A 26394-nucleotide genomic window follows, 5' to 3' on the forward strand; every position below is an offset into this window, starting at 1 on the left:
CTTGACTCAAAACTTCTTAGAACAAAAACGAGTTTTATTCATCCGAGCCCAACACTAGATGGCGGACATATGCAAAGCATGTGAATCTCCCATTTGATAAGCCGTGAGCTGAGTCTGATCGTGAACTAAAGGCACGGCCACTTTAATCTAGTAATGAAATACTGAAGGAGCCTGCGGTGAAGGGATGCGATGTACATTAGAGGCTTTGAAGGAGCAATTGCATAAAATGCTGCTGCATAATAGAGGCAGCAAATTGAGGAGTTGTAGTTGAAGCGCCAAGGGGCACGAGGCGACTGTAGATAATAGAAACAGTTGAAAGGCTGTTTTACGGTGCTGGGTGTGTTCTAATAAAGTGAATGAAGATGATTAATGATGCACTGTGGGGGGCAGATCGGGCAGAGGATCAAGCACAACAGGACAAAACTGAGAATCTGTTAATGACTAGGGTGGGTTTGATCATTGGAAGGCCCACCAGGCAACTATTCTACTGAAAAGGCATAGTTTGTCAACATCTGCTTTGGCAATGTTAATCACAAATTGTGTGGGGTATTAATCTTTCACTGATATAGGCTTCAGCCAAATGAGTCCAAATATAATTAGGACTCATTAGGTCACCCTCAATATGAGTTTTGATCCTAAAGGTACTATCTTGCTTATTTAGGTGGCCATCCAGGATCTCCACTTACATATAAATGTTTGTCAAACTTAATTGGGAGTAGTGCTATGGTGATTGCGGTGCTGTGTAGAATTGCTATTGCCCATGACCCTCTTATTAGGATAACTCTCTATGGGGCATTGTTCTAGTTGTTAGCCACTTTATTGATTTCACACTGTAGCTTCTGTCCTAAAACGTGTTACCTCCATTTTCCCTGTATATTCACATCTGTCTATGTTCTGTTCCTTATGTGGCACCTTTTGGCTGTAAGACTGGCTAGTCCCTAGACAGGTCAGTTGTCCCTTCCAATTGTTGGAATAGATATCCGATCATCCGTTTCCAAAATCCATGCAGTTTGAGCACAGTGCTCATTGGAATATTGAAACCCATCAGAGTTTAAACTGTTTGCAATCTCTTGGATGCTATCACTCTGGGTATCTCCCTTTATAGTAGGTTAGGGGCTTCCTACAGAGCATCTACCATAGTTGGAGTATCCTTATGAAGAGTTCTTAACCTGCTTTTTGTCCTTGGACAATGCCCAGGTTTTGATTTCAGTTGCCAATGTAGTCGGTGCTTCTTCCCAAGGAATTGTATTTGGGTTTGAAGTCTCTTTCTAATCTTCAAGGAGCTTATGACCAGAAGGGCCATATTACTTCTAATGTTGCCTAGTACTCTATTGACGACAGTTTATTGCCAATTAATTACAGCGTCCAAGTTCCTTTTGGACCTGTTTAGGCACCTCTTGGGGGTGTATTGAATGTTGCTACAGCGGATTGTAAAAGTACTCTTCCAAAAAGCATATTGCTGCAGTGAAAGCCATTCTGAATGACGGACACATGGTCTTGATTCTATGCACGATTTGAGATGTAGTATGAACAATCCGTTTTTGCTGTAGCTAAGAGCAAAAAAAAAAATCATTTAGTCTTCTAGTATGAAATGTAACATTTAGACCCTCTAAAGCTCTTAACCCCCCTCCACCCCTTGCAGACATCACAAATGTATAAACTAAGTGTATGCGTACACTAGTTTCCTGTAGCTTGTCAACTGAGCAATAAAAAAGAAATTCTTTAGACCTAAATTAACCTAAATCACAGAAAAGGGCTTTAATTGCATGGGTGATAGCTGTTGTGTGGTTGTCTTTGTTTCCACTGAAAGATTTTGTTTGCTAATAACTTTGCCGCAGTTTAATCGGCACAAAACTTCATCCACTTTGGGTGCTTTTGACCAAGATCTGTTAAGCAGATGTCAAAAGGTGGGAGTGTCCCATTTTAAATCCCAATTTTGGTAGGTCAGTAGGATTTTACTCAAAGTACCTTTGCCTGCTTTGTTCTAAATCAATTCAGGACGTCTTGAAGTTGGCGTTTTAATGTGTTCTGATCTAGACTTGAAGAGGTTAAATTTTAGAGATCTGTATCCCTAATCTGCTGAACCTCCAAAGGATTCATGAATCAAACCTATACACACTATTGGACTGCTGATTTGTTTTACTCATTGTCCATTGAGGAGTCACAAATCTGGCTGCAGATTAATAAATCAATTGGACTCCGTCTTAACTGTTGCAGAAAACTTTGTTACAGTAGTTTTTACCTAGCACAGTGCACTGAACTTTGTCTTGGGGAGTGGGGGGGAAAAGAAACCCCAAAAAGTGCATATTTGGACATGGTGACCTTGCCCTGACACCCTGTCCGATGTGTTAGGGTCCCAAAAGGACCTCCTGTAATTAAAATCAAACAAGAAAATTGCTTATCACCGGATTTCCAATTTCTAGACCGTCCTGGGTCCCTCAGATAGATTTTGGTGCACTTTAATTACCCTTGTTATCCCCTGCTGCGCAAGTCCTTCAGTCATGTGCACGGTCTTAAACCAGCCACTCTGCTAGTAACATTGGGAACTGTCGGATGTGGTATATGATTAACAAAATAAAGCTCTGGAAAGAAAATGAGGGTTGAAAGCAACTAAGTTAGCTTCGGTTATAACCCCTCAACATTTGTCAAACTCATATATTCAGATAAACTGCAGTCATGGTTACAAATTCGAAACAAAAATCACTGAAATTGGCAAGTTATGTATAGGAACAGAATTCACACACAACAGCTATGCATGTAATTACTCACACCAAATGCAAAGTTAAGACCTAATAATATTCTTACTAATGAATAAACCGAAGAGCAAAGTGCACTTTAACTCCTACTCGGTCCAATAAAGAATGCTACATTCTGTCATCTTTCAAATTGGTATGGGATAATGAAAAATGTAATCTCATAGAAGAATATTAACATTTGTAATTGCATCTCCTGAAAGGTGAGGATGTGAGTGCTGCATTTGGTGTTCTTGATAGTTGGTGGGAGTTCTAGTTTGTGGTCCTAACAATGACCTGTGAATTGTTGTGGTTTTCGATTTTAAGTCATGACCATAACTGCACTTTATCTTTTTTTTTTTTTTAAAGTAAATGTGTTTGTGTGCGTTTTAGATGCATTCTAGTATGCTTTACTTTAAAGAATAGGAAGCCATGCCAAGAATTCTAATACTAAACAAACCGAGGAGAAGATAGCATTTATCTTGCACAGGAAGCAATGAACACAGTTTGATTGCATGTCTTGCTTTGGTGCATTCTTCACATAGAAATAGACTTGCTGTTAAGTGAAGGCATTTACTAATAAGATGACATGTAGGGAATAACTTTTGATGATGATCTCTCTTAGCATTGCACACTTGGGGGACTTCTTATTTGTGTTGCCCTTTATATACATTTGCTAAGATTGGATAACTGTTATTTGTATTTATTTCCATTTCAGAACAGGATGCATGAAAGCATGAAATTATTTGATAGCATCTGCAACAATAAGTGGTTCACAGATACATCTATTATCCTTTTCCTGAACAAGAAGGATCTATTTGAAGAGAAAATTAAAAGAAGCCCACTTACAATTTGCTATCCAGAATATGCAGGTATTATTAGCTGTTGTGAAATTTGCATGCTTAAACTTAATTTTATTACTAAAGTTATTTATCAGCAGTAATGCACGAACATTAGTTAGTAGAGTGTTGGACATGCAAGTCCAATTGAACGTTCAAAGTTGGAATTACAGTGCTATTGTGTAGAACTATGTAATCTCGTGATAAATGATTTGAAATGTTGTTCAAAATAGAGCTGCCTACTATACTCCTCCCCTACTATTGTTCTTGGCTCCTATATGCCAATATAAACTGATATGATGCCTTATCAAAAACTCACCCCTAATAGTAATCCTTGAGGATCCCCACGTACACCTGTCTTTACTTCATCTTGGTGCATTTAACCATGTATTTTCCAACGCATGCCACCAATGTGCTTAGAGCTGCGCTTCAAAACACTCCAGTGCCAAGGCATTTGGTGCTTTACCCATAACAGACCAAGTAATGGGAGGAAAAGCACAAACCAAAGTTTTTCTATTAAGGAGACTTAATGTTCACAGTAAAGATCTGTTCATTCAACTGGTTATAAAGTGTCGCTCATTCCAACAAAAATACCCGTACCTCGATGACTGGCTGGTAAAAGCAAACGCGTACAAATGCAAGAGGCACATGCAAGAGGTCATACAAACACTAGTCCAACTAGGGTTTTCAGTCCATTGGGGAAAGTCATCAATAGAACCAGAACAAGTGAAGATATTCTTAGGGACGGAGATCAACACCATACAGGGCAAGGTGTTTCCGAGCACAAAGAGAACTTTGCCGATATTGAAGTAGACACGTCTTTACCACAAGGGGCAAGCTCTGACAGTGAGCAAACTGATAGGAATTATGGAGTCATGCATATATTTAGTCGCAAATATCCGCCTACACATGAGACCATTCTAAGAATGGATCCAACAACAATGGTCACAGGCAACAGGGAGTTGGGAGGATCTAGTGGTTGTCACACACACGGAACACCACAAAATAGCGTGGTAGAAGAAAAGGAACATAACACAAGGGAAACCATTCACACAATCAACTCCCAACTGTGACCATCACAACAGAGGCCTCCCAGATAGCGTGGGGTAGCACACAAACGCCTTCAAGGTAAGGGGATTGTGGTTGCAACAGGATGCGATAAAGCACATCAACTACCTAGAGCTGAAGACAGTGTTCCTAACCTTTAAATGCCTTTCAGAAACAACTGTACGGACACGGGGTACTAATCCAAATGAACAATAAAACTACCATGCTCTACATCAACAAACAAGGAGGAACACAATCAGTGCTAGCACATGAAATATGGAGATGGGTAAATCCACGACAAATAGACTTTCTAGCACTACATCTACAAGGAAAGGACAATATAGAAGCAGACAGACTCAGCAGACAGATGTCCGCATTCCACGAATGGGAAACCAATCAACAAAAGATCCAGAAGATATTCTACAAATGGGGAGCTCCGCAAATAGACCCATTTGCAACACACCAAAATGCCCAAACCTATCACCGTGCAAACAGTCCCTTGGGAATGCGTTCTGGATAAGCTTGTCAGGGACATTTGCCTACGCTTTTACACCGATACCACTGCTACAGAGTACTAAACAAATGCAGCATGGCGGTAATACTTGTAGCACCTGAGTGGGCTAGACAGACCTGGTTCTCACAGATTATGGAGATGGCACAAGCGCCTGCACACAGGTTCCCCACAAGAAAGGACCTTTTGACTAGGCAAAACGGAAGGGTGCTACACCCAGAGAGCCTCAGCCTGGCAGCATGGCTCCTGAAGACCTAGAGTTTGCACACCTCAAACTACCAGCAAGCACATTGGCGGTGCTTAGAGGCAAGGAGGCCTACCACAAGGAAGTGCTACGTAGCAAAGTGGAAAAGATTCTCCAAATGGTGCTTTAGGAAGAAACTACAAAGAATTACCAAGGCATCAACAGCACTTAGCGGCGATAGTGGGTTGCAAAAGAAGAGAAACAGGGAAGAGTTTCTTCACTTCCCAAGCAGTAAAGAGATTTCTAAAAGGGGTAAAGAGAATTGCACTGCCAAACAGAGCGCCAACTGCAGCATGGAACCTCAAAGTAGTGCTAACTCATTTGAGGAAGGCACCATTTGAGCCTATTCATAAAGCAACAATGCATATGCTCACGCTAAAGACAGCCTTCTTAGTAGCTATCCCATCGCTACGGAGAGTAAGCAATTTACAAGCACGAACACTACAAGAGCCCTACCTACAAATACACAATGACCGGATCGTAATGAGAACGGACCCACATTTCATGCCAAAGGTGGTGTCATGGTTCCACATAAACCAGACAATACAAATTCCAAGTTTCTTTCAAAAACCAACCACAAGCACAGAAAGGGCGTTACACACACTGGATGCCAGGAGAGCAGTAATGCACTATCTAGAAAGGACAAAAGAGCAGAAAAACAAAGCAATTCTTTGTGTACCAAAAAACACCATTGCATGATTGATTACACAAACCATACAATTTTGCCACAAACAAGCAGGGCAAGAGTTACAAAGAGCAACGCATGCTCACAACAAGTAAAAAATTAGCAACAATTGCGTCCCTAGCAAACACCTATTCAAGACATTTGTCAAGCAGCAACATGGTCCTCGGTGCACACGTTCTCTAAGCACTACTGTGTAAATATTCAAATGAACAAAGAAGCACAAGTGGGACAGAAGGTCTTACAACACATTCAGTAACCAGCGCTCATCTTCCACCCAGCCACCACAAATCTAGGAAAACCCTACAAAGGCTATTCACAGCATAGTGAATCCAGAAAGGTTCACGCTACAAAACGTATAGTTATCTTACATGTCGGTGCAGTTTTGCAGCTTGAAGACTTTCTGGATTCACTAGCGATCCCACCCTCCTCCACCAGAAAGATGAGACGGGAGGAAGACTATTAAAACAGGGAAAAAACTAAGAGGAAGAAAAAAGGAGGAGAAGAAAATAGAATCCGAAGATGGTGACAAAGGTGGGAGCTTCCAGAGGAAGCGCGTCAACGTCACGGACACCAAATGGTGGTATGTCGACACCAACCAGGGACACGAAAAACAAGCATTTGCAATGCAATAGGTCTCGCATTTATACGAGTTTGAGCTATTGGCATTGTAAATGACAATGCCTTTTATTTATGTTTTAAAAACCCACACATAAATGAAAAAGGCATTGCCATTTACAGTGCCAATAGCTAAAACTCTTAACAACTGCGAGACCTATTGCATTGCAAATGCTTGTTTTATTAAGGTAACATAGTATCAGATGAGTGATATTCTGGGACATGACTAAGACCACAAACAACGCGTTTTTAAACCTGTAAAAATAACTGCAGCCCTCAATATGTTTCAAGTCACAGTGAAAATATGAAACTGTGAAGCCTAAGACATTAACGAAAAATGTTCAGCTGTGTCAGTGAAAATGTATCTGTGAAGGATCTGTTAAAAACAGTGTGGTCTAGTTGAGCTTGTATTCGATTTTGATATCTTGATTATCAGATCGGGACGATGATATAAGTTTAAAATCCTCAGTCACACCAGATGACATTATCCAGATGCCTCTTCCCTCCGCAAAAATCTATCCAGTTGTTGATTACAAAGCACAGCACTGATAACTTTGCTCTAACACGTTTGTGTGCATACAAAGAGCCTTAGTGCCCCAAAGGCAGTGAGTCACTTTGAAAAGAGATAATCACTCAAAATCAATGTCATTGAGCAGTTAGGTTTACGAAACTAAATATCATATGATTGGAGGCTTAGAACGATCTAAAGTGTAGTCTGAAATCGACGACTACATTCAGGTATTTCAGCAAAAATGGAAATCATCAGTAAATATTAGAAAGGCTTCGAATTGAAGGTGGGAAAGAGTTTCTCCATGCAGGGAGACAGGAGTGTGCATGACTTTTTGGTGGTGAGTGCAGTTACTTAGCAGATGACTCATCCAATCAACTGTCCATAGGTGCTGAACTAACCGAGTGAAAAAAGTGGCTGTGCCTAATGAACCAGTAAGTTAAAGCCAAGGTGTGTGGCTTGCACTGTGTATCTGAAAGAAACACGTTAGTTAGATTCCTCACCTTAGAATATCCCCAGGCGTCAGACTGGATCCGGAAGATTTTTCGTCAGCAATACCCCTTGCGCGTCGCTAGGCGTCGTCTGCGGCTCCGCGTCCGTCGTCGGCGTCGTGCGCCGGGATGACGTCGTCGGAGTACTTAGACGCCGCCCTCGCGCGCTGACGTCAGTTCTTCTTTTTTCCGCGCCAGTAAGCGCAGATCCGGGAGAGCTACCCCTTTTAGTCTTTTCTGACTAACTCTTTTTGATCATTTTTGATCCCTGTCTGTCGACATCTGGTGCCGGTAGGATGCCTGGGTTCAAGGCTTGTGAAGACTGTCATCGACTGATGTCGGTGACCGATCACCACCGCCGGTGCCTCTATTGCTTAGGCTTCGACCACGACGCGGAGTCGTGCAACGACTGCCAGGCCCTGACTTCGAAGGCTAGGCGGGAGCGGTCCCGCAAGCTTCTCGAGCTTCGCCACTCGGCTCCGCGTCGTGCGCGATCCCGGTCCAGGAGGAGGTCCAAGGATCGCTCGCGGAGCCCTAGCCGACGCCACCATCGATCGTCGGGCTCCAAGTCGTCGGGTAAGTCCAAGCACTCAAAGAAGTCCAAGAGGCGACATCGCTCTTCGGACTCCCCTCCCCGGTCGCGCGACTCGGCCGAGGGTCCCAGTGGTTCCACCCCCGCGGCTCCGGCGGAGCCGCAGGTGCCGCGTCCGCCCCCATACCTTCCGGTCCCTGGGGCTGACGCGGCGCCGGCGGAGATCAGCGCCTTCCTCTCGGCCATGAGGAGCCTGGCCCCGCCGTCGACGCCCGCTGGCGCGCCTTCGGGCCCCGCGGGCTCGACTGGGCGACCTCGCGTGCCGGCGGCTCCGGCCCCGGCGCCGTCGACGACTCCGGTCTCGACGCCGCAGGTCCCCGCGGGGCCCATGCCTGGGCCCCAGTCGACGCCGGTTGACCTTGTCACTCCTCCACCGGCGCCGACGCCTGAACCACCGGCGCCGCCGACGCCTGTGACGCCGACGCCCCGGTTTAGCCCTCATCCGGACCCGACGCCGGCACGGCGTCCGCCGACGCCGCATCCGACGCCGCTAGAGACCTACCATCTCTACAGTCCGGTTCCGATCATTCCTCCTGTTTATCAGGAATCGGAAGAAGGGGGCGACTGGGAGGGGTTCGAGGACCCTCTGGCTGTTCAGTCACAGCTTTCTCAGGACTGGGCAGATGAACTGGGGGAGGCCAGCGGGCTGGACACCTCGCCAGACGCTGGATTCACTTCTCCTCCGACCGTGGCTTCGGAGGAGGGTGCAGCATTTTCTGTGGTGCTGCGCAAGGCGGCTGAGGCCCTTGGGCTCGAGTTGCCTGCCGTGGCTGTGAGGACCAACATCCTCACTGAGGTGCTTCAAACCTCAGCAAGCTCCACTGAGCCTCTGCTGCCGTTTAACGAGGCCCTCACTGACGTTCTGCAGGGCACCTGGTCCAAGCCCTCCACAGTTCCTCCTGTGGATAGGAACGTTGCCAGGCGCCACCGCCCTGCTCCGGGCGACCCCAGCTTCCTGTCCCAACACCCCACCCCCGAGAGTCTGGTTATCCAGGCCTCTACTTCCCAATCCTCCTTCCCGACCGCTCCGCCGGACCGGGATTCCAAGAGACTCGAGCAGTTTGGCAAGAAACTGTTCTCGTCCCTTAGTTTGGGCCTGCGGTCCTTAAATACCGCCTGTCTCTTGGACCGTTATTCCCATTCCCTGTGGGATACGGTGGAGGACGTGCTGCCCCTGTGTCCGGAGGAGGTCCGGCCACGTCTTTCCCAGGCTCTGGCCGATGGGAGGGATGCAGCACGGCACGCCATAAGATGTGGGCTTGACACCACGGACTCGCTAGGTCGGGCGATTTCCACCACGGTGGCGCTCCGCCGCCACGCCTGGATGCGGTCCACGTCATTTTCCGGGGATGTCCAGAACACCCTCATGGACATGCCCTTTGATGGCACTCGCCTGTTTGGTGAGAAGGCGGACAGTGCGCTGAACCGTTTTAAGGACTCCCGGGCTACGGCCAAGTCCTTGGGCCTCTCGGCTCCGCGGGCGCACACCTCCGCTTTTCGCCCCTTTCGTGGCCAAGGAAGGGGCGCCTCCTCACGTCCGCAGAGCCACCAGCCGCAGAACCAACCTGCGCGCGGTCGCGGACGTGGCTTCCGCCGTGGCGGAAATGGAGGCCGACGTGGTCAGCCCACATCCACCCCGGCAGCATCCGCCTCAAAGCCTTCCTAGTCCGAGCTTTCAGGCCCATACCACGCCAGTGGGCGGCAGAGTTCGCCATCACCTGCTCCACTGGCGGTCCATAACATCGGACAGGTGGGTGCTGCAAATCGTCCGAAGGGGCTACTCCCTCCCCTTCGAGACGACCCCTCCAGCCATGCCACCACAGCACCACCGTATCTCGGGGGATCATTTGGATCTTCTCCGCGAGGAAGTTTCGGCTCTCTTGGCCAAGGGGGCCGTCGAGCGCGTTCCGAGTCCAGAAGTAGGTCGTGGTTGTTATTCCCACTACTTTCTGGTTCCCAAGAAGGGCAAGGGGGGCCTGCGCCCTATCTTGGACCTCCGGAACGTCAATGCCTTCCTCCGAAAGGAAAGGTTCAAGATGCTAACGTTGGCTCAGGTTTTAGCTGCCCTAGACCCTGGAGACTGGATGGTAGCGTTGGACTTGCAGGACGCATATTTCCATATCCCCGTCCTGCCGGCCCACCGGCGTTACCTGCGGTTCACGGTGGGCCAAGAGCACTTTCAGTTTACCGTGCTCCCCTTCGGCCTCACCAGTGCCCCTCGGGTGTTCACGAAAGTGATGGCGGTGGTCGCAGCTCATCTGCGCAGATCAGGGGTCCCAGTCTTCCCCTATCTCGACGACTGGTTGTTGAAGGCGGGCTCGCCCCAGGCAGTCGTCTCCCACCTCCAGACTACGGCGGATCTCCTGCATTTGCTGGGGTTTTCCATCAACGTGCCGAAGTCACACTTGAGTCCCTCTCAGAAGCTCCTCTTCATCGGAGCGGTTCTCGATTCGGCGCAGTTCCGGGTCCATCCACCGGAACAGCGGGTCCGGGATATACAGGCCCTGATTCCCATCTTTCGGCCTCTATCCCGGGTTTCGGTCAGGCTAGTGTTGCGGCTTCTGGGGCTGATGGCCTCCTGCATCCTACTAGTGCATCACGCCAGGCGGCGCATGCGGGCTCTGCAGTGGGACCTGAAGTTTCAGTGGGCCCAGCATCACGGCAACCTGTCCGACCATGTCTTGATCTCGGAGGGCACTGCACAGCAGTTGCAGTGGTGGCTCACGGACCGCGAGTGGGTCAAGGGCAAGAGCCTCTCCCTTCCCCAACCGGAGCATGTCGTAGTGACGGATGCGTCCCTCCTGGGTTGGGGTGGCCATATGGGAGAGGCGGAGATCAGAGGCCTCTGGTCTCCGGCGGAGTCTCGTCTCCACATCAACCTGTTGGAGTTGAGAGCGATCCGGCTTGCACTGAAAGCCTTCCTTCCCTCTGTCAGGGGAAGTGTCGTGCAGGTGTTCACGGACAACACCACCGCCATGTGGTACTGCAACAAACAGGGCGGGGTGGGGTCGTGGACCCTTTGTCAGGAGGCTCTGCGCCTCTGGACATGGCTGGAACACCAGGGCGTCACCCTGGTGGTTCAACATCTGGCGGGCTCTCTGAACGCCAGAGCAGACGAACTCAGCCGCCGGTGCATGATGGATCACGAATGGCGTCTGAACTCCGAAGTGGTGCAAGGCCTCTTTCAGCAGTGGGGAGAGCCTTGGTTAGATCTCTTCGCCACCGACGAGAACGCGCAATGTCAGCAGTTCTGCGCGTTGGAATTTCCAAGGCGGCACTCGCTCGGCGACGCTTTTCGTCACGAGTGGAGTTGCGGTCTGTTGTACGCCTTTCCGCCTATACCACTTCTGCCCAGAGTGCTGAAGAAGATCAGGCGCGACCGGGCCCAAGTCATCTTGGTGGCTCCGGATTGGGCACGAAGATACTGGTATCCCGAGCTACTCAGTCTGTTGACCGATCCCCCGATACGTCTGCCCCTTCGGGAGGATCTTCTGTCGCAGCAGCAGGGGACGGTCCTCCACCCGAACCTGTCCAGCCTCCACCTCCATGCGTGGAGATTGGGCGGCGGCAGTTGATGCCATTTGACTTGCCTCCTGAAGTCTGTGATATCATTCTGGCAGCCAGGCGTCCCTCCACAAAGACGGTATACGCCTGCCGGTGGAACAAATTTGTGGCATGGTGCACAGCAAAGGCTGTGGATCCCCTTTCCGCCCCTCTTTCTGAGGTTCTCCTCTTCCTTCTTTCTCTGGCCCGGCAGGGCTCTGCCCTGGGCACCCTGAAAGGTTATCTTGCTGCCATCTCCGCCTTCTTGCGGCTTCCTGATCAGCCTTCTCTTTTCAAGTCCCCTGTGGTTACACGCTTTCTCAAAGGCATTACACACACGTTCCCTCCTGTCCCTTTTGTAATGCCTCAGTGGGACTTGAATCTGGTTTTGACATTCCTGATGTGCGCTCCCTTCGAGCCTCTTCACAATTGCCCTCTTCGTCTTCTAACTCTAAAGACTGCTTTTCTGGTAGCCATCACCTCGGCTAGACGGGTGAGTGAGCTCCAGGCTTTATCTTCAAAGCCTCCTTTTCTCTCTGTTCATCCGGACAAGGTTGTCCTTCGGCCTCGTCCCTCTTTTCTTCCTAAAGTGGTGACTCCATTTCACCTTGGGCAGTCTGTCACCTTGCCCACCTTCTTTCCGCCTCCGCATCCTTCCAAAGAGGAAGAGAGGCTCCACCGTCTGGACCCAAAACGTGCGCTCTCCTTCTATCTGGACCGCACAAAACAGTTCCGGGTGGACGACCAGCTTTTTGTTGGGTACGTGGGCGCTAAGAAGGGGAAAGCTGTGCACAAACGAACCATCTCTCGGTGGGTCGTTTTGTGTTTAAAAATCTGCTATTCCTTGGCTAAAAAGGACCCTCCTGTTGGGCTGCGCGCCCATTCTACTCGGGCCACGGCGGCTACTACTGCCTTGGGACGGGGAGTCCCTTTGCAGGACATCTGTCAGGCGGCGACGTGGGCTTCTCTACACACGTTTGCCAGGCATTATTGCCTTGACAGCCAAGTCCGGAGGGATGGCTTCTTTGGCCGTTCTGTCCTCCAGGACTTTCTGGTGTGATCTTGGTTCGCAGACCCACCACCGGGGATGGTATTGCTTGGGTATCTATTCTAAGGTGAGGAATCTAACTAACGTGTTTCTTTCAGATGAACAAGTTACTAACCTTCGGTAACGATGTATCTGTAAGAAACATTAGTTAGTTAGATTCCTCACCGACCCTCCCATCCTCCCCGTTCTGCGAACTGACATCTAGGGTTAAGGTTGTCCTTTCAGGCCCCTAGATTTTATTTTTGGCACCAGTGTCGGTCTTTGCATGGCTCTGCGTTCCTGGCGCGGAAGGCTATGTACAAGAACTGACGTCAGCGCGCGAGGGCGGCGTCTAAGTACTCCGACGACGTCATCCCGGCGCACGACGCCGACGACGGACGCGGAGCCGCAGACGACGCCTAGCGACGCGCAAGGGGTATTGCTGACGAAAAATCTTCCGGATCCAGTCTGACGCCTGGGGATATTCTAAGGTGAGGAATCTAACTAACTAATGTTTCTTACAGATACATCGTTACCGAAGGTTAGTAACTTGTTCGACGAGGTTGGTGGAGCATTACTCGCCTTCATCAGGAGGAGGGTTGGGCGAGTGCAGCTAGTGTGGCTGCAAGCCCTCCAGAGTCTGCTAGGTCTGAAAAAAGGTTCTTCTGCTGACAGAACTGCACGTGCTGTGTGTCGAACAAGGAAGTTTAGTGCCACATCACCAGTCATAATGGAAGGTTAGGATTACATTGTAACAATCTGCAAAATAACGTGACCCTGTATTGGTCATTTTACACCGGACAACAGACAGCTAAAGGGACTGAAGCCAGATGCTAACAAGCATTGGCCGCACACGTGCCTCAAGTTAAAAAAAAAACCAAAAAAAAAACGACCAGCCCGGCAGAGCGTGGCGCGCGCGCTTGGGGGCGAGGGAGCGCATTCCAGGCGGGGGAGCGACCCTTTGAAGTGCTCCCAAAAAGCGGATTGCATGGCGGCACGATGCGCGTGATTGTGCGCGTGCTAGCAATGCAATCCGCTTTTTGGGAGCACTTTTCAAACCCGCTTTCAATAGTCTCGCTTTGCAATCGCTTACGCAATAGCAAGGCGAGACCTGAAAAGAGAAGAAATACAACAATTCCGAACCCAACCACTAGATGGCGGAATAATGCACAGCATAGTGAATCCAGAAAGTCCTCAATCTGCAAAACTACACTGAACGGTAAACTATGTTATTACTTCCCATGGGTTTCTGAACTCATGAAACATCCTCAGGCATCAAACTGCATCCTGAATGCAAGCAGTGGGAAGTGGTTGCTGCAATAACCATGCCAGTTGACGAACCATCCTGGCATTAATTACTGTATAATAGTACACATCAATAAAGAGGTCACCTATTGCACATTGTCAAATGTGGAAAGGGACATATTGCTCCGTGATTTAAGAGATGAACTATATTGACCCCCCCGGCTTGTGAGGGATATTTTGGAGCTGGTTTAGGAACAAAGATGCTCTGGAGTTTAATTTGCATCCGTCCACCATAATTCATAGTGAGTGTTGTAAACTGAGGATGCTTTTAAGGGCCTGGGGTTCTTTAATTTCATCAACGGGGGACACTGTTTCAAAAACTGCATATTCGAGGCATATGAGCTGCAGATTACACACTTGTGCATAGATCGCCATCTGGTGTTGGGCCCGGATGTTTGCAGTTTGTTTTTCCTCTTGGAAAGTCTTTGGAAGTCACGAGGTCGGTGACTCCTCCTTTTGATCGTGTTGCGCATGGGCTTCGGCTCCATCCTCAGATTGTTTTTTTCCGCCATCGGGCTCGGATGTGATCTTCGCGCTCCGGTTCCGAACAGCTTCCAATTTGACGGTCGACGTGCAATCCTCACCCCAAACCGCGGTATTGTTTCGATCGCGATCTCCCCCACTCGACGCGCCTTCTCATCGGCACGGACCTTCAGTTCCAGTCGTCGTCGACGGCGGCCTTCGGGCCTCTCCAAGCTTCGGTCCTGGCTAATGGAAAGGACTCCATTTAAAAAGTGCCCTCTATGTGGGTCCAAATTCCCCCACACCGATCTCCACGAGGTATGCAATCTCTGCATCTCCCCTGAACACGAGGCTCGAGACTGTCCGGCGTGCAAGTCCTTCCGGTCCTAAAAGACTATTCGGGACCGAAGAGCCAGAAGAACTATGGCGCACTCCTCGACGACTATTCCAGACGACATCTTCGGAGAAGGCATCGACGCTCAAGAGCGTTACACCGAAGAGGGCCTAGTCAGTGCTTCCGAGGCCGATGACTCAGATGCGGAGGACATCACCCCGGCGCAGAGGGTCGTGATTACTGATCCCCATTCCTCCGCCCCCATCCCCCCCACACCCCTGTCGGCACCGAAAAAGGCTCCGGTCACACCTTCGCCTCCGGGCCTAGGCAAGACTAAGGACACTGCTTCCAACACCGCACCTTCGGGCCCGGTAAAGAAGCCAAGCAAGCCTTCCGGCGGCTCAGGCTCAAGCCAGCCTATCCTCGGTGCCGTTAAACACGCTTCGGCACCGAAAAAGCCAGCCTCCATATCGACACCGAGCTCCGCACCGAAGCACTCGGGGTCGAAACCCAGCTCTTCAGCACCGACAACACCTTCGGTGCCGACCAAAGCACACAAGGCCACCGACACTTCGAAGCCGAAATCCATCTCGGCGCCAACCAAGCGTACGAAGGTTCCCAAACCAGGTTCCAAACAACGAACCGGCACGGAAAAGCCTAAAAAGCCAACGTCCCTGACGCCTTCGGCGCCGACTGACAGACCAGCCTCACCGGACTTATTTACACCGGATCCCTTGCAAAAAACACTCGCCAAGGATCCAAAAACTGGACATTTGACACTTTCTTCCAAAAAGAGACATTTGGAGATGCCTGCTCCACCTCCGCCTCCAAAGAGGAAGGACTCTGCTACCTCTCCGTTCAGAATACCTTCCCCACCTCCACCTTCTCCACCCCAACCTTATCGTTCTCCCACCCCAACCTCATCGTTCTCCCACCCCTTTTCCACACGATGATGATCACGGGGACCCGTATGATGACATAGGGGACGTCCCCCAGGACCTACCCACAGGGGACCCCACTCCTACAGGATCCCCAGACCCATGGGACGACTACAATATCCCTGATATCCCCAACATCCCACAAGATGACCTTTACCCCTCCAGGCCATCTCCACCAGAAGACTCATTGGGGTTCCACCATCTACTTCAAAGGGCGGCACACTATCACGGGTAGACTTGAATACCGACCCCATGGAGGAAGATTTCCTCCTCGACACATTCGACACCACACATAGGTCTACCTCCATATTACCTATGCTTAAAGGAGTGGTAAAGCATGCGCCAGGAGTTTTTAAGGACCCTCTTAGGGCAAGGGTCATTAAACCGCGTATAGAAAAATACAAAGCTGCCCCCACAGATCCCTCCTACATCAGAGGGCCAGCGCCACTAGATTCCCTAGTGGTGTCCACTGCACGCAAAAGGGCAATTTCCCAGGTGTCGGGCAAAGCACCACCACCTGACGAGTCAAAGCTACTGGACGCATCAGGAAAGCGCACTGTGTCACAAGCAGCCAATATGTGGCAAGCAGCCAATATGTGGCGTATCGCCAACACTCGAGCGCTATTGGCCAGATATGACAGGGCACATTATGACGAGTTAGAAAGCATAATGCAGCGCCTCCCTGAAAAATAGGGCCAACGAACTAATTCAAGAGGGTAAGACTATCACTAACACCGCTATACGCTGCATTAGATGCAGCAGGCACAGCTTCCAGGGCCATCAATACCAGCGTCCTCCTCCGTCGCCATGCTTGGCTAAGAATATCCAGGTTTAAACCGGAGGTACAAGCCTCCATCTTTAACCATCCCTTTGACCAGGAACATCTATTTGGCCCAAAGGTGGATGAGGCCCTAGAAAAAATGGAGAAGGATAAGGATACGGATACGGCGAAGTCCATGGGAGCCTTACAGTCACACCCTCCTAGACGCTCCTTTGCCTCTCTTCCTTTCGAAGTATATCTAGAGGCTACTCCTCCGACACCGCGTCCACTTCGTACAAATCCCCCACTCAGTCCACCTTCACGAGGGGTTATCAAAGAGGCGGCTATAGGAGTAACAATAATGAACAAACAACGCCCGCTCTGCCACAACGCCTACCCAATGACTTCCCCCCCGCTCCCCCCAGACCATTCCACTCCGGTCGGAGGCAGACTCCAACATTTCCTTCCCGTCTGGACTACAAACACCTCAGACAAATGGGTGACACAAATAATTTAATCAGGCTACTGCCTAGAACTAATATCTACCCCCCAAACATTCCACCCAGGCAGCGCCCAATGTCACAAGAATATTTAATACTCCTAGAGCAGGAGGTAATCTCCCTCCTACAAAAAACAGGCAATAGGACCCGTTCCTACCAACCAACAAAACATTGAAGTCTACTCCCTATATTTTCTCATACCAAAAAGGGACGAGACTCTGCGGCCCCTCCTAGATCTCCGGCCCCTAAACACATACATACACTCCAACCATTTTCATATGGTAACTGTTCAGCAGGTACTTCCACTCCTCTCCCAAAACGACTTTTTGACCACCTTAGATCTAAAAGATGCGTATTTTCACATTCCAGTGCACAAAGCTCACCGCAAGTACCTCAGATTTGTAGTGGACGGACAACACTTCCAATTCAAAGTGCTCCCGTTCGGAGTCACAACAGCGCCAAGGGTATTCACCAAGTGCTTAGCAGTGGTAGCAGCACATTTGCGAAGACAACACATCCACGTCTTCCCATACTTAGACGACTGGCTGATAAAAGCCAGGTCATACAATCAGTGTGTTCAACACACATCTACCACCATTCAATTACTCCACCAGCTGGGCTTCACAGTAAACCACCAGAAGTCCCATCTCCAACCATCCCACATAAAACAATACCTCAGTGCCACCATAGACACCTCAAGAGCACTAGCCTACCCCAATCCTGCCAGGATTGCAAGCATTCAAGCTCTACGCGCAAAATTCACAGTACAACACTCCCATTAGATGATATCTGCAAAGCAGCTACATGGTCAACACCGCACACTTTCACCAAACACTATTGTGTAGATGTGCAAACTATGCAACAAGCTACTGTGGGCCATGCTGTACTCAAAACGTTATTTCAAACCACTGCAACAGATACGTGTGCTCGCCGCTAACTGTGGGTACTGCTATATAATCTATGCACAAGTGTGTAATCTGCAGCTCATATGCCTCGAACGGAATATGCTACTTACCAGTATGCATCTGTTCTTGGCATGTAGAGCTGCAGATCTACACAAGCCCACCCGCCTCCCCGGCTACCTGTATCTGTCCCAGTTTATCTTATTAAGACACACGGGCATCTTCACTGTTACTACTACGCCCCATCTTTCCCTGCTGGCGAAAAACAATCGGAGGATGGAGCCGAAGCCCATGCGCAATACGATCCAAAGGAGGAGTCACCGACCTCGTGACTTCCAAAGACTTTCCAAGAGGAAAAACAAACTGCAAACATCCGGGCCCAACATCAGATGGCGATCTAGGCACAAGTGTGTAGATCTGCAGCTCTACATGCTAAGAACAGATGCATACTGGTAAGTAGCATATTCCGTCTGAGTGGGCTCTTAATTTCTGACTCCTCTCTGACCTCCAGAGATAGACTTCTGTCTAGAGGTAGAATTCCAGTTGGCCATCTACAGCATCCTTGGACATTGGTGACTCTCACTATTAAAGCAGTTGATCCTTTATAGCAGCGTCCCTTGTCTACTGCAGACCATTTCACCATTCAATAAACAAGCCAACATTTAAGGTCTTGCAAGAAGCCCCTTTCTGCCTCCGATGTTATAAAAGCAAAAACAATAGCAAACATATGGCTTAAATTCACCATGGAAAATTATGAATATTTGTACTTCCTTTAATGCCTTTGCCGTCTCATTGGAGAATTCAATATGTTGGACACCTGAGCTAAATACCTCTTGACCATTTTGCGCCATGCTCACTTAATGTAATTTAGCATGACTTTATCTAAGCAGTTTGCTGAATGTAAACGATGGTTGCTTCTCTACAGGCTACTACAAAGCAGGAAAGGCTTCGCTTTTCTAAGAAGCAGAAGAATACCTGTCTACCAGAAACCTGTGGGGAGAGTAGATTCCTGCCATCTTCACCTTTTTTTGTAATTTGTAATTATATTTATATAGCGCTTACTACCCCTGACGAGGAATCCATTTGCTTTTCGGCAAGTAGCTCACTTTTCCGGAACCCAAAAGGATTAGTGGTGTATTAGTATAAAGAAATATGAGGTGATGTGAGCGGTGGACATGTGAGTCTGTTAGTTGGTTTGGAATAGCATAATGAAGAGATAGAAGAGGGAAGAGTCTAGAAAGTGTTTGAGTGCTCATAGTAAGATGAGGTTTGGGAAGTGTAAAAAGGAGAAATGGATGTGTTGAGATTCTCTAGAAGGGGATTTAGGAGATCATAGTAGTAAAAAGAGGTTTGGGATGAATCAAAGGAGGCATTCATGAGGGAGGAAATTAGAAAGGGTGTTTTGGGAGATCATAGTAGTAAACTGAGGTTTGGGGGTGAGCTGAGGAGGGAAGAGTCTAGAAATGGTTATTTGGCAGATAATGGTAGTAGAGTGAGGTTTGGGATGAGTCCGAGGGGGAGGGAGAGGATATATTGAGAGGTATAGGGGAGAAAGAGTAGTGTATTTGGGAGAGTGACTTTTTATTTCTTTGCATATGGGCACGTTTTGTTTGTAAGCATAGGGGCAGCAGGACACCAGCACCGGTAACACCAGCATCAATTAGAGGTGGGCATACATCAGCCCCCCCCCCTTTCTGGACTGCAACATACAGGGGGGAAAGAAACACAACTGCTAAGATCACTCCGCATGATTCTTTCGTAGGCAAAAATCACCAAGTAAACTGATAACTCACAACTTCCCCTGGGAACAGAACCATTCTAGACCCCTCCGACTAGCAATGTTGAAAACCTCAGGAAGCTACACGCCAAGATATAAAGAGAAATGCAGGAGGTAAACCCACCTGTGCAACCCCTGTTAGAGCTGGCTGAGAGCACGTTTTTGAAAACCCCCTAACTGATACGTGAAAATATGCTCGTTCACAAACAGGTTAGCTGACTAATACACTATTGGTACCTGCCCTGTATAACACCCTTGTAGCACTACACAAAGTGGCCTAAAACTTGATAACCGTTGTGATACAGGAGGAGCATATGAAGTTGTGCATCTAGCTGGGGGAAACACTTTTTGGACAAAAACTCTGTAAAAAAAAATTTGGCATAAGTATAGAAAGCTTATCTGGGATGGGTTAAAGTAATAACTCACTTCAGTCAAAAACTCACCATCTTAGAACTGCTACTGGAGGCCTCTCACTCAAGACATATGGCTGCTGTAGTGTCCTGCTAGATGCTTGTTGAAGCAGCACCCTCCCTTGAGGCTGCCCTAACATCCTCCCCACACCCATCCTTCACAAGCTTCCCTGGTAAGGTGAACCTTTCAATAAAAGGTCCCGGGCCATTTACCCCAACCAAATGTGTCTGTTCTTTCGTCTAGCACAGGAGTCTCCAACCGGTCGATCGCGAGCTACCGGTAGCTCGCCGACCCCCTGGGAGTAGCTCGCGCCAGTATATAATAAGGCTTCATTCTGAGCATTCATTTATTATCACGTCGGTGTCTTTTGCCCGCCCTCACCCGAACCTGCTGCTCAGAATGGCTGAACTGAGCTTAGATGGGGCGGGGCGGGGCGGGCCGAAGAACGTGACGTTCTTCCTGCACTCTGCACAGTCACGCGCCTTTTCCAGACTGGCACAGCGCTTGATTTATGCCGCTGATCCTCACCGAGAAGCTGTATAGGTAGGCAAGCCATTGTTCTAGTACCCGTATATTCATTAAAAGAGGCTCAGTGCAGGCAAAGCCCTTTGATTATAGTGTCGGCTGCCACGCGCTTTAAATCTACCCTCAATAATAAAACGCGGTGGCAGCCAACGTTTAGAATCCAAGGTCCATGCCTTCACTGGGCCACTACCGCGTTTTACATTGCCTTCCACAGTAAAGTATGGTGGCAGACCACGTTAAAATTTAAGGTCCTTGCCTGCGCTGAGCCGGTCTCACTGACAACACCGCACTTTAGATTTGCATGCGTGTAGTAGTCAGTGAAAACGGCTCAGTGCATGCAAGGCTCTTTGTTTTCAACTTCGGCTGCTACCGTGCTTTACATCTGTGTTCAAAAGTAAATCGCGGTGGCAGCAGAGGTCAAAATCAAAGGGCTTTGCATGCACTGAACTTCTACCGTGCTGTACATCGCCTTCAATAATGAAGAGGGGTGGCAGTAATGTTAAAATCCAAGCCAGGTCCTTGCATGCACTGGGCCTCTTACTGACTAAACCGGGCTTTTTATTTCCATTCGCATAATAGTCAGTAAAAGCGGCTCAGTGCATACAAGGCCCTTTGATTTTAACATCGGCTGCACTGCGCTTTTCATTTACCTTCAGTAGTAAACCGAGGCGACAGTCGATATTAAAATCAAAGGTCCTTGCCACGTCATTTGTCGCGCTTAATCTTTCTTCATAAGCGACGCACTGTCTTTTTTCATTTTGACCGAGCCTAGGGAGGCAAAGGAGTCTCTCCCGTTCAGTGAGATTCCTTTAAGATTTAATATGTTATTTTGCGCCGTTGTTTTAATAGTGGCTGTTTGGAATTTGTCTCCCTGCTTGCCAAAACCCACATGGTGAAACCGATCCAGAGAAGGGAATACCCTTCGCTCGCAGTTTAAATAATCTCTGGTCTCGGTTGAGTAGCGCTGCATGAATAACCCAAAAGAATGCATCATTATAGCCATGGGTCCCAATTCTTCCCTTTACACTGGACTGTACTTTGCGCAGAGGACTCTGCTTGTGACGTCAGCATTAGTGATATAATTTTGCATCTCCTTTCTGCGGACTCATATCACTCATCATCCTGAACTGCAAGTTTCCCCACTCCAGCATGGCAGGTACCCAGAATAGCTCTGCAGTCCTTCTCTGTCGCTGTGTTGGTGTCTGTCTCCCTCTGTGCGGTCAGGCTGCATGGAGTGCTGCTGGTACTTAGTCTCCACCAGTGGTTCTGACTGTTTGATTTTAATGTCGGATGCCACCGTGCTTTACATCTGCCTCCCATAGTAAAGAGTGGTGGCAGCCGAGGTTAAAATCAAAGAGTCTTAAATACACCGAGTCACTTTCATGGATTGCCAAACGAAGGCAGAGATAAAGCACGATGTTGGCGAACAGACAATAACTGTGTATTTTCTGCCAATGAACATTGCAGAGTCGAGCCATGTGTTCTAGCACTGAGTTGAGCATTGGCATGGTGGAAAAAGGACCGTTTTTTTTCTAAAGGTTTACAAAAAAATGCAAGAGGGTGGGCATGTGCAGAGAGTGCATGGCCTTTCTGGGAGCTTTGAAGGGTGGGTAGGAGCTACATTACTCCTAATGCAAAGGAGATATTTACCATGAAAGAAAATGATTCCTATGTGGATGCCATGGATTTATCCAGAATACTCGAGGACCCGAGGGAAACACCTGGCCAATTACGTAAAAAAGCAACAACATTGGCATCTGCTAACAAGTCCTAAGAGTCAATACGTTATATAGTCATGCTGCAGAAAACTACACAAAACCACTAATACTGTCAACATTTAAAAGTAATGCTTTGTTTACAGTGCCCAGTGTTTAAATGTGGTTTTATAACAATATTTAAGTAATGGGGGATCCAGATTTACAGGCAAAACTGGTACCATGAAACAATACAAGTATTGGGGGCTAGGCTGCACAGAGTGGTGCCTCTGCTTACTATGTAACCACAGTATGGGCTCCAAACAAATTCGGCTCAAAATCACTGAAGCTGGGTGTGAGCTGCTCTCGCTCGGAAAAATGTGCGCGTTGCGTGGCCTTTAGTAGCTCACAACCATTTTCACTGATCAGAAATAGCTCTCACTGCAGACAAGGTTGGAGACCCCTGGTCTAGCATGTGGACCTAGAGCCCACATCTCTTTACATTAGCAACCAAGTTGGAAATTTCTCCACCTGTCCTTCAGACTATACAAGTGTTCTGTCGATCGGAGCTCCCCGTAACATACCCTAAGCCAGCCCCTTCTTGTGTACTACAGTGCACACCCCTCCACAGTAACATATCCTAAGCTAGCCCCCTTGTGTACCACAGTGCACACCCCTTCACAGTAACATATCGTAAGCCAGACCACTTATCGTGCACCACTGCGCACATTCCTCCACAGTAAAATATTCTAAGCCAGCACCTCCTCGTTTACCACAGTGCACGCCCCTCCACAGTAACCTATTGTAAGTCAATCTCCCATCTCGAGCCCCAAAGCGCAGACCCCTCAACAGTAACATCGCAAGTCATGCATTCACCTCGTGGCCCATAGTGCAAGCCGGTTCACAGTAACCTATCGTAAGGCACCCACCTCACGCCTCACACTGCCCTCGCTCCTCAGTAAAATATCGTAGGTCACACCCATGCCCCACTGTACTCACCCCTTTCAAGCAACGGTCAAGTTACTTATCTTAGTTATGGGAGCAGTGTCATAGCTTCACATAGACGCAGGCCTGGCACCCATCGTCCTTCTCCATTTTGCTCGTCCCTTAGTATCGCACAGCAACACACCCCAGGGATTTCCAATTGTTTCACCAGAGGCCTGAAGCGGTCCGACCCTAGGGTCACTGCCTCCTCCTAGGCTGCACACTCACTTCCACTCCTCCCCCATTGGCTGTGCGCCTGGTCACTGGGGCAGCTGTACCAGGGTCCTTCTGCGGATAGACTGGATACCGGGGCATTAGTCCTCTCCGTTCCGTCCAACGGCTGAGTTCCACTCCAGGACCCCAACCCTCTGTCGCAGTCAAATGCTCAGGCTGCACTCCGCAGCCCACTCCCGAGACTCAGCCTTCCCTCCGCTCGGCCTTTGTAGCCCAGTCTCTGGCAGCTGGTGAGCTGCAGCCCCCGACACCCTGCCAGCAGCACCTCGCTGGACACATGGGGGCGTACCCCCTCTGGGTGGGGGGTGGTGATCACTCTTCTCTCCCTTCCTCTGCCTCCCCAGTTTGTCCTCGCCACCCACACTTCTCTCTCCAGCTCTGCCGTCTCCAACCCAAGTTCCTCTGCCACTGTGGCTGCTCTTGAACACCAAATCTCCTCTCATCCCGGCCATGCTGTGCACAACCCTCTCCGGGCCACCTGTCACACTCTGCCCTATACTCACCCAGTAGTGGCCTACCTCAGCTCCTTACTGACCCCCCTCCCTACTCCTGCCCTCTAAAGCTCCCCTTGTCCCTGTTCTGCCTGTCCCTCTCCTCTCACTCTCAAGACTCTGCTCCCTGTTAATCCTCCCTGGTCTGCTGCCCCCTAAATCCCCCCCCCCCCTCCCCCGTTGCTTCTTGTAATCCCTTGGGGCTCCTCTCTCTCCATGTTCACTCGAACCTCTGCCCCCTCAGTTCCCTGCCCTCTTGCCCAGTTTTTAGTGACATCCTTCTGATAACCTTTCCTACAACAGCCCACCGCTCCTTTTCCTACAACAGCCCACCGCTCCCTCCCCTCTTCTCCCCACCCTCAGCACCTCTTTAACCCTCTACCCACCCTTGGTGCGGCTTTACCCCCCGCCCACCCTCGGCGCCTCCTTGGCCTCCCCGCCCACCCTCGGCGCCTCCTTGGCCTCCCCGCCCACCCTCGGCGCCTCCTTGGCCTCCCCGCCCACCCTCGGCGCCTCCTTGGCCTCCCCGCCCACCCTCGGCGCCTCCTTGGCCTCCCCGCCCACCCTCGGCGCCTCCTTGGCCTCCCCGCCCACCCTCGGCGCATCCTTGGCCTCCCCGCCCACCCCCTGCCTACCCTCGGCGCCTCTTTACCCCCACCAACTTTCGGCACCCCGTTCTCTGTCCGTTTCGGGCCACTTCCCATAACACCTCCCCACCCCCCTAACCAATCCCCATGAACCTCTCCTTTCTGAGTTTTGGCCCCAGCTCCCCCAGGACATCCCCTCTCTCCACCCACCCAAACATGATTGCCTTCACTGTGCACACCCTGACATCTTCAAAACTGGTTAAGCATAATTCCATTTCATTTTTCTGATGACTGCTTCTAGCTGTGGATTCCTCACCTTTTGAATATCCCAATGCTGCGATAGGCTGGAAACTTTTCGATATCCCTCCCACGTCTACAGGGGGTGTCTGTATATACGTGGCTGTGCATGCAGCACCGTAAAACGTCCCTGGAGCTATAAAAAGCCCTTATTGATGTGCTGTCATCAGTTCCCTTTTTTCTGCAACTTCGACATGTAACGTTTTTTGCAACTTTTCCACTGGGAATTCTCTAGTTTTTCCTTTTATAGTAGTTTTTTCAGAATGTCACTACCCCGAAAATCTGGATTTATACCCTGCAAGAACTGTGAGGGTCCAATTACGATTACTGACCCTCATGACATCTGCCTTTGGTCCTTGGGGTCGCAGCATGATGTTGATGCCAGTCAATGGATGAATCCAAAGGCTTTGAGTGCAGCTTTGCCTCCCTTTCATTTAGAGCCTTTGGATGAGAAAAGGGGTCATTGCAAATCTCTTCCTAAGTCGAATCTTCTGTTTCCTCATTCATTGAAATCGGGGCGCAAGAAATCTAAGGGGCAGCACCTTGGTTCTCTGCATCGCTCTTCAAAGGATAAGTTGGTGATCTGTAATGTCTCTCCTCTGAGCACTGCCCATCGTCCCTGCAGTTTGTCGAAAAAGACGGAGGTTTCAAAGAGATCATCATGTCTTCAACATGGAAATGGCAGCCAAGACCGTGTTTTCAGGAGAGGAAGTTCCAGTCTGCACCAAGGAGGAACAGGAGGGCGGCGTGATTCTGTATTACGTCGCCTCAGGAGAGTCTGACCTCAAAATTGAGGAGCATGATGAAGAACAGTCTTGGCGTTGCTCAGCCGCACCCTCAACATAGTCTCTGGAAGGGGATCCAGTCTGACAACACAGACCACACCAAGAGCCGTGAGTACCCTTGGTCATCAGGCCCAATACATCCCAAACAGCTGCTGGAAATGCCAGGGACATGCCCTTTTTGGGGTTCAGGGAGGCCCTGTGGCTACACAACACATGTCTTGGTGCTCGGCAACCATGTGGGTAGGTCAGCACAGAGAAAAGGCTTCGAACCGGAGAAAAGACAAGTCGACCAAACTTAATTGGGCTCACAGCTAAGACCAAGCAGAGCACCTAGAAACAACACTTAAAGCTGAAGACTCCAGGCGAACCCCTCTTGGCGCTAGCACAGCCTTGGCCATTAGAATCCTCAAACTCTTGGCAACTAAGGACAAGGCACAGGTAAAGGAAACCACTGGTTCCATGGAATTGTCTGCATCGAAAAGAAAGCCAGCACTGAAAATACCATTGAGGGTAACTGCTGAGGAACAATAGGGCCCTAGCCTAGAAGTTGCAGCAAGTTCTGGACAAAAGTAAG

At 49.4% G+C, this 26394-nt stretch overlaps 1 protein-coding gene across 2 annotated transcripts in view; it reads left to right on the top strand.

Annotated features, from left to right (window-relative positions):
* GNAI1 (G protein subunit alpha i1) overlaps window positions 1-26394 on the top strand; it is a 289814-nt gene that overhangs the window by 179683 nt on the left and 83737 nt on the right. Inside the window, exons 7-8 of one of the 2 annotated variants that reach the window (XR_014981294.1) lie at window positions 3451-6381; window positions 6472-6534. Coding sequence is in view for 1 of the 2 variants with exons in the window: in XM_085652880.1 (XP_085509006.1) it covers window positions 3451-3604 (154 nt within the window). In the remaining variant the exon portion in view is untranslated. Of the gene's footprint in view, window positions 1-3450; window positions 6382-6471; window positions 6535-26394 lie in introns of those variants that run through there. The other variant, XM_085652880.1, reaches the window with a different exon arrangement.

Source organism: Triturus cristatus, chromosome 4_1 (assembly GCF_964204655.1).
Source record: "Triturus cristatus chromosome 4_1, aTriCri1.1, whole genome shotgun sequence".
Taxonomy (NCBI): Eukaryota; Metazoa; Chordata; class Amphibia; order Caudata; family Salamandridae; genus Triturus; species Triturus cristatus.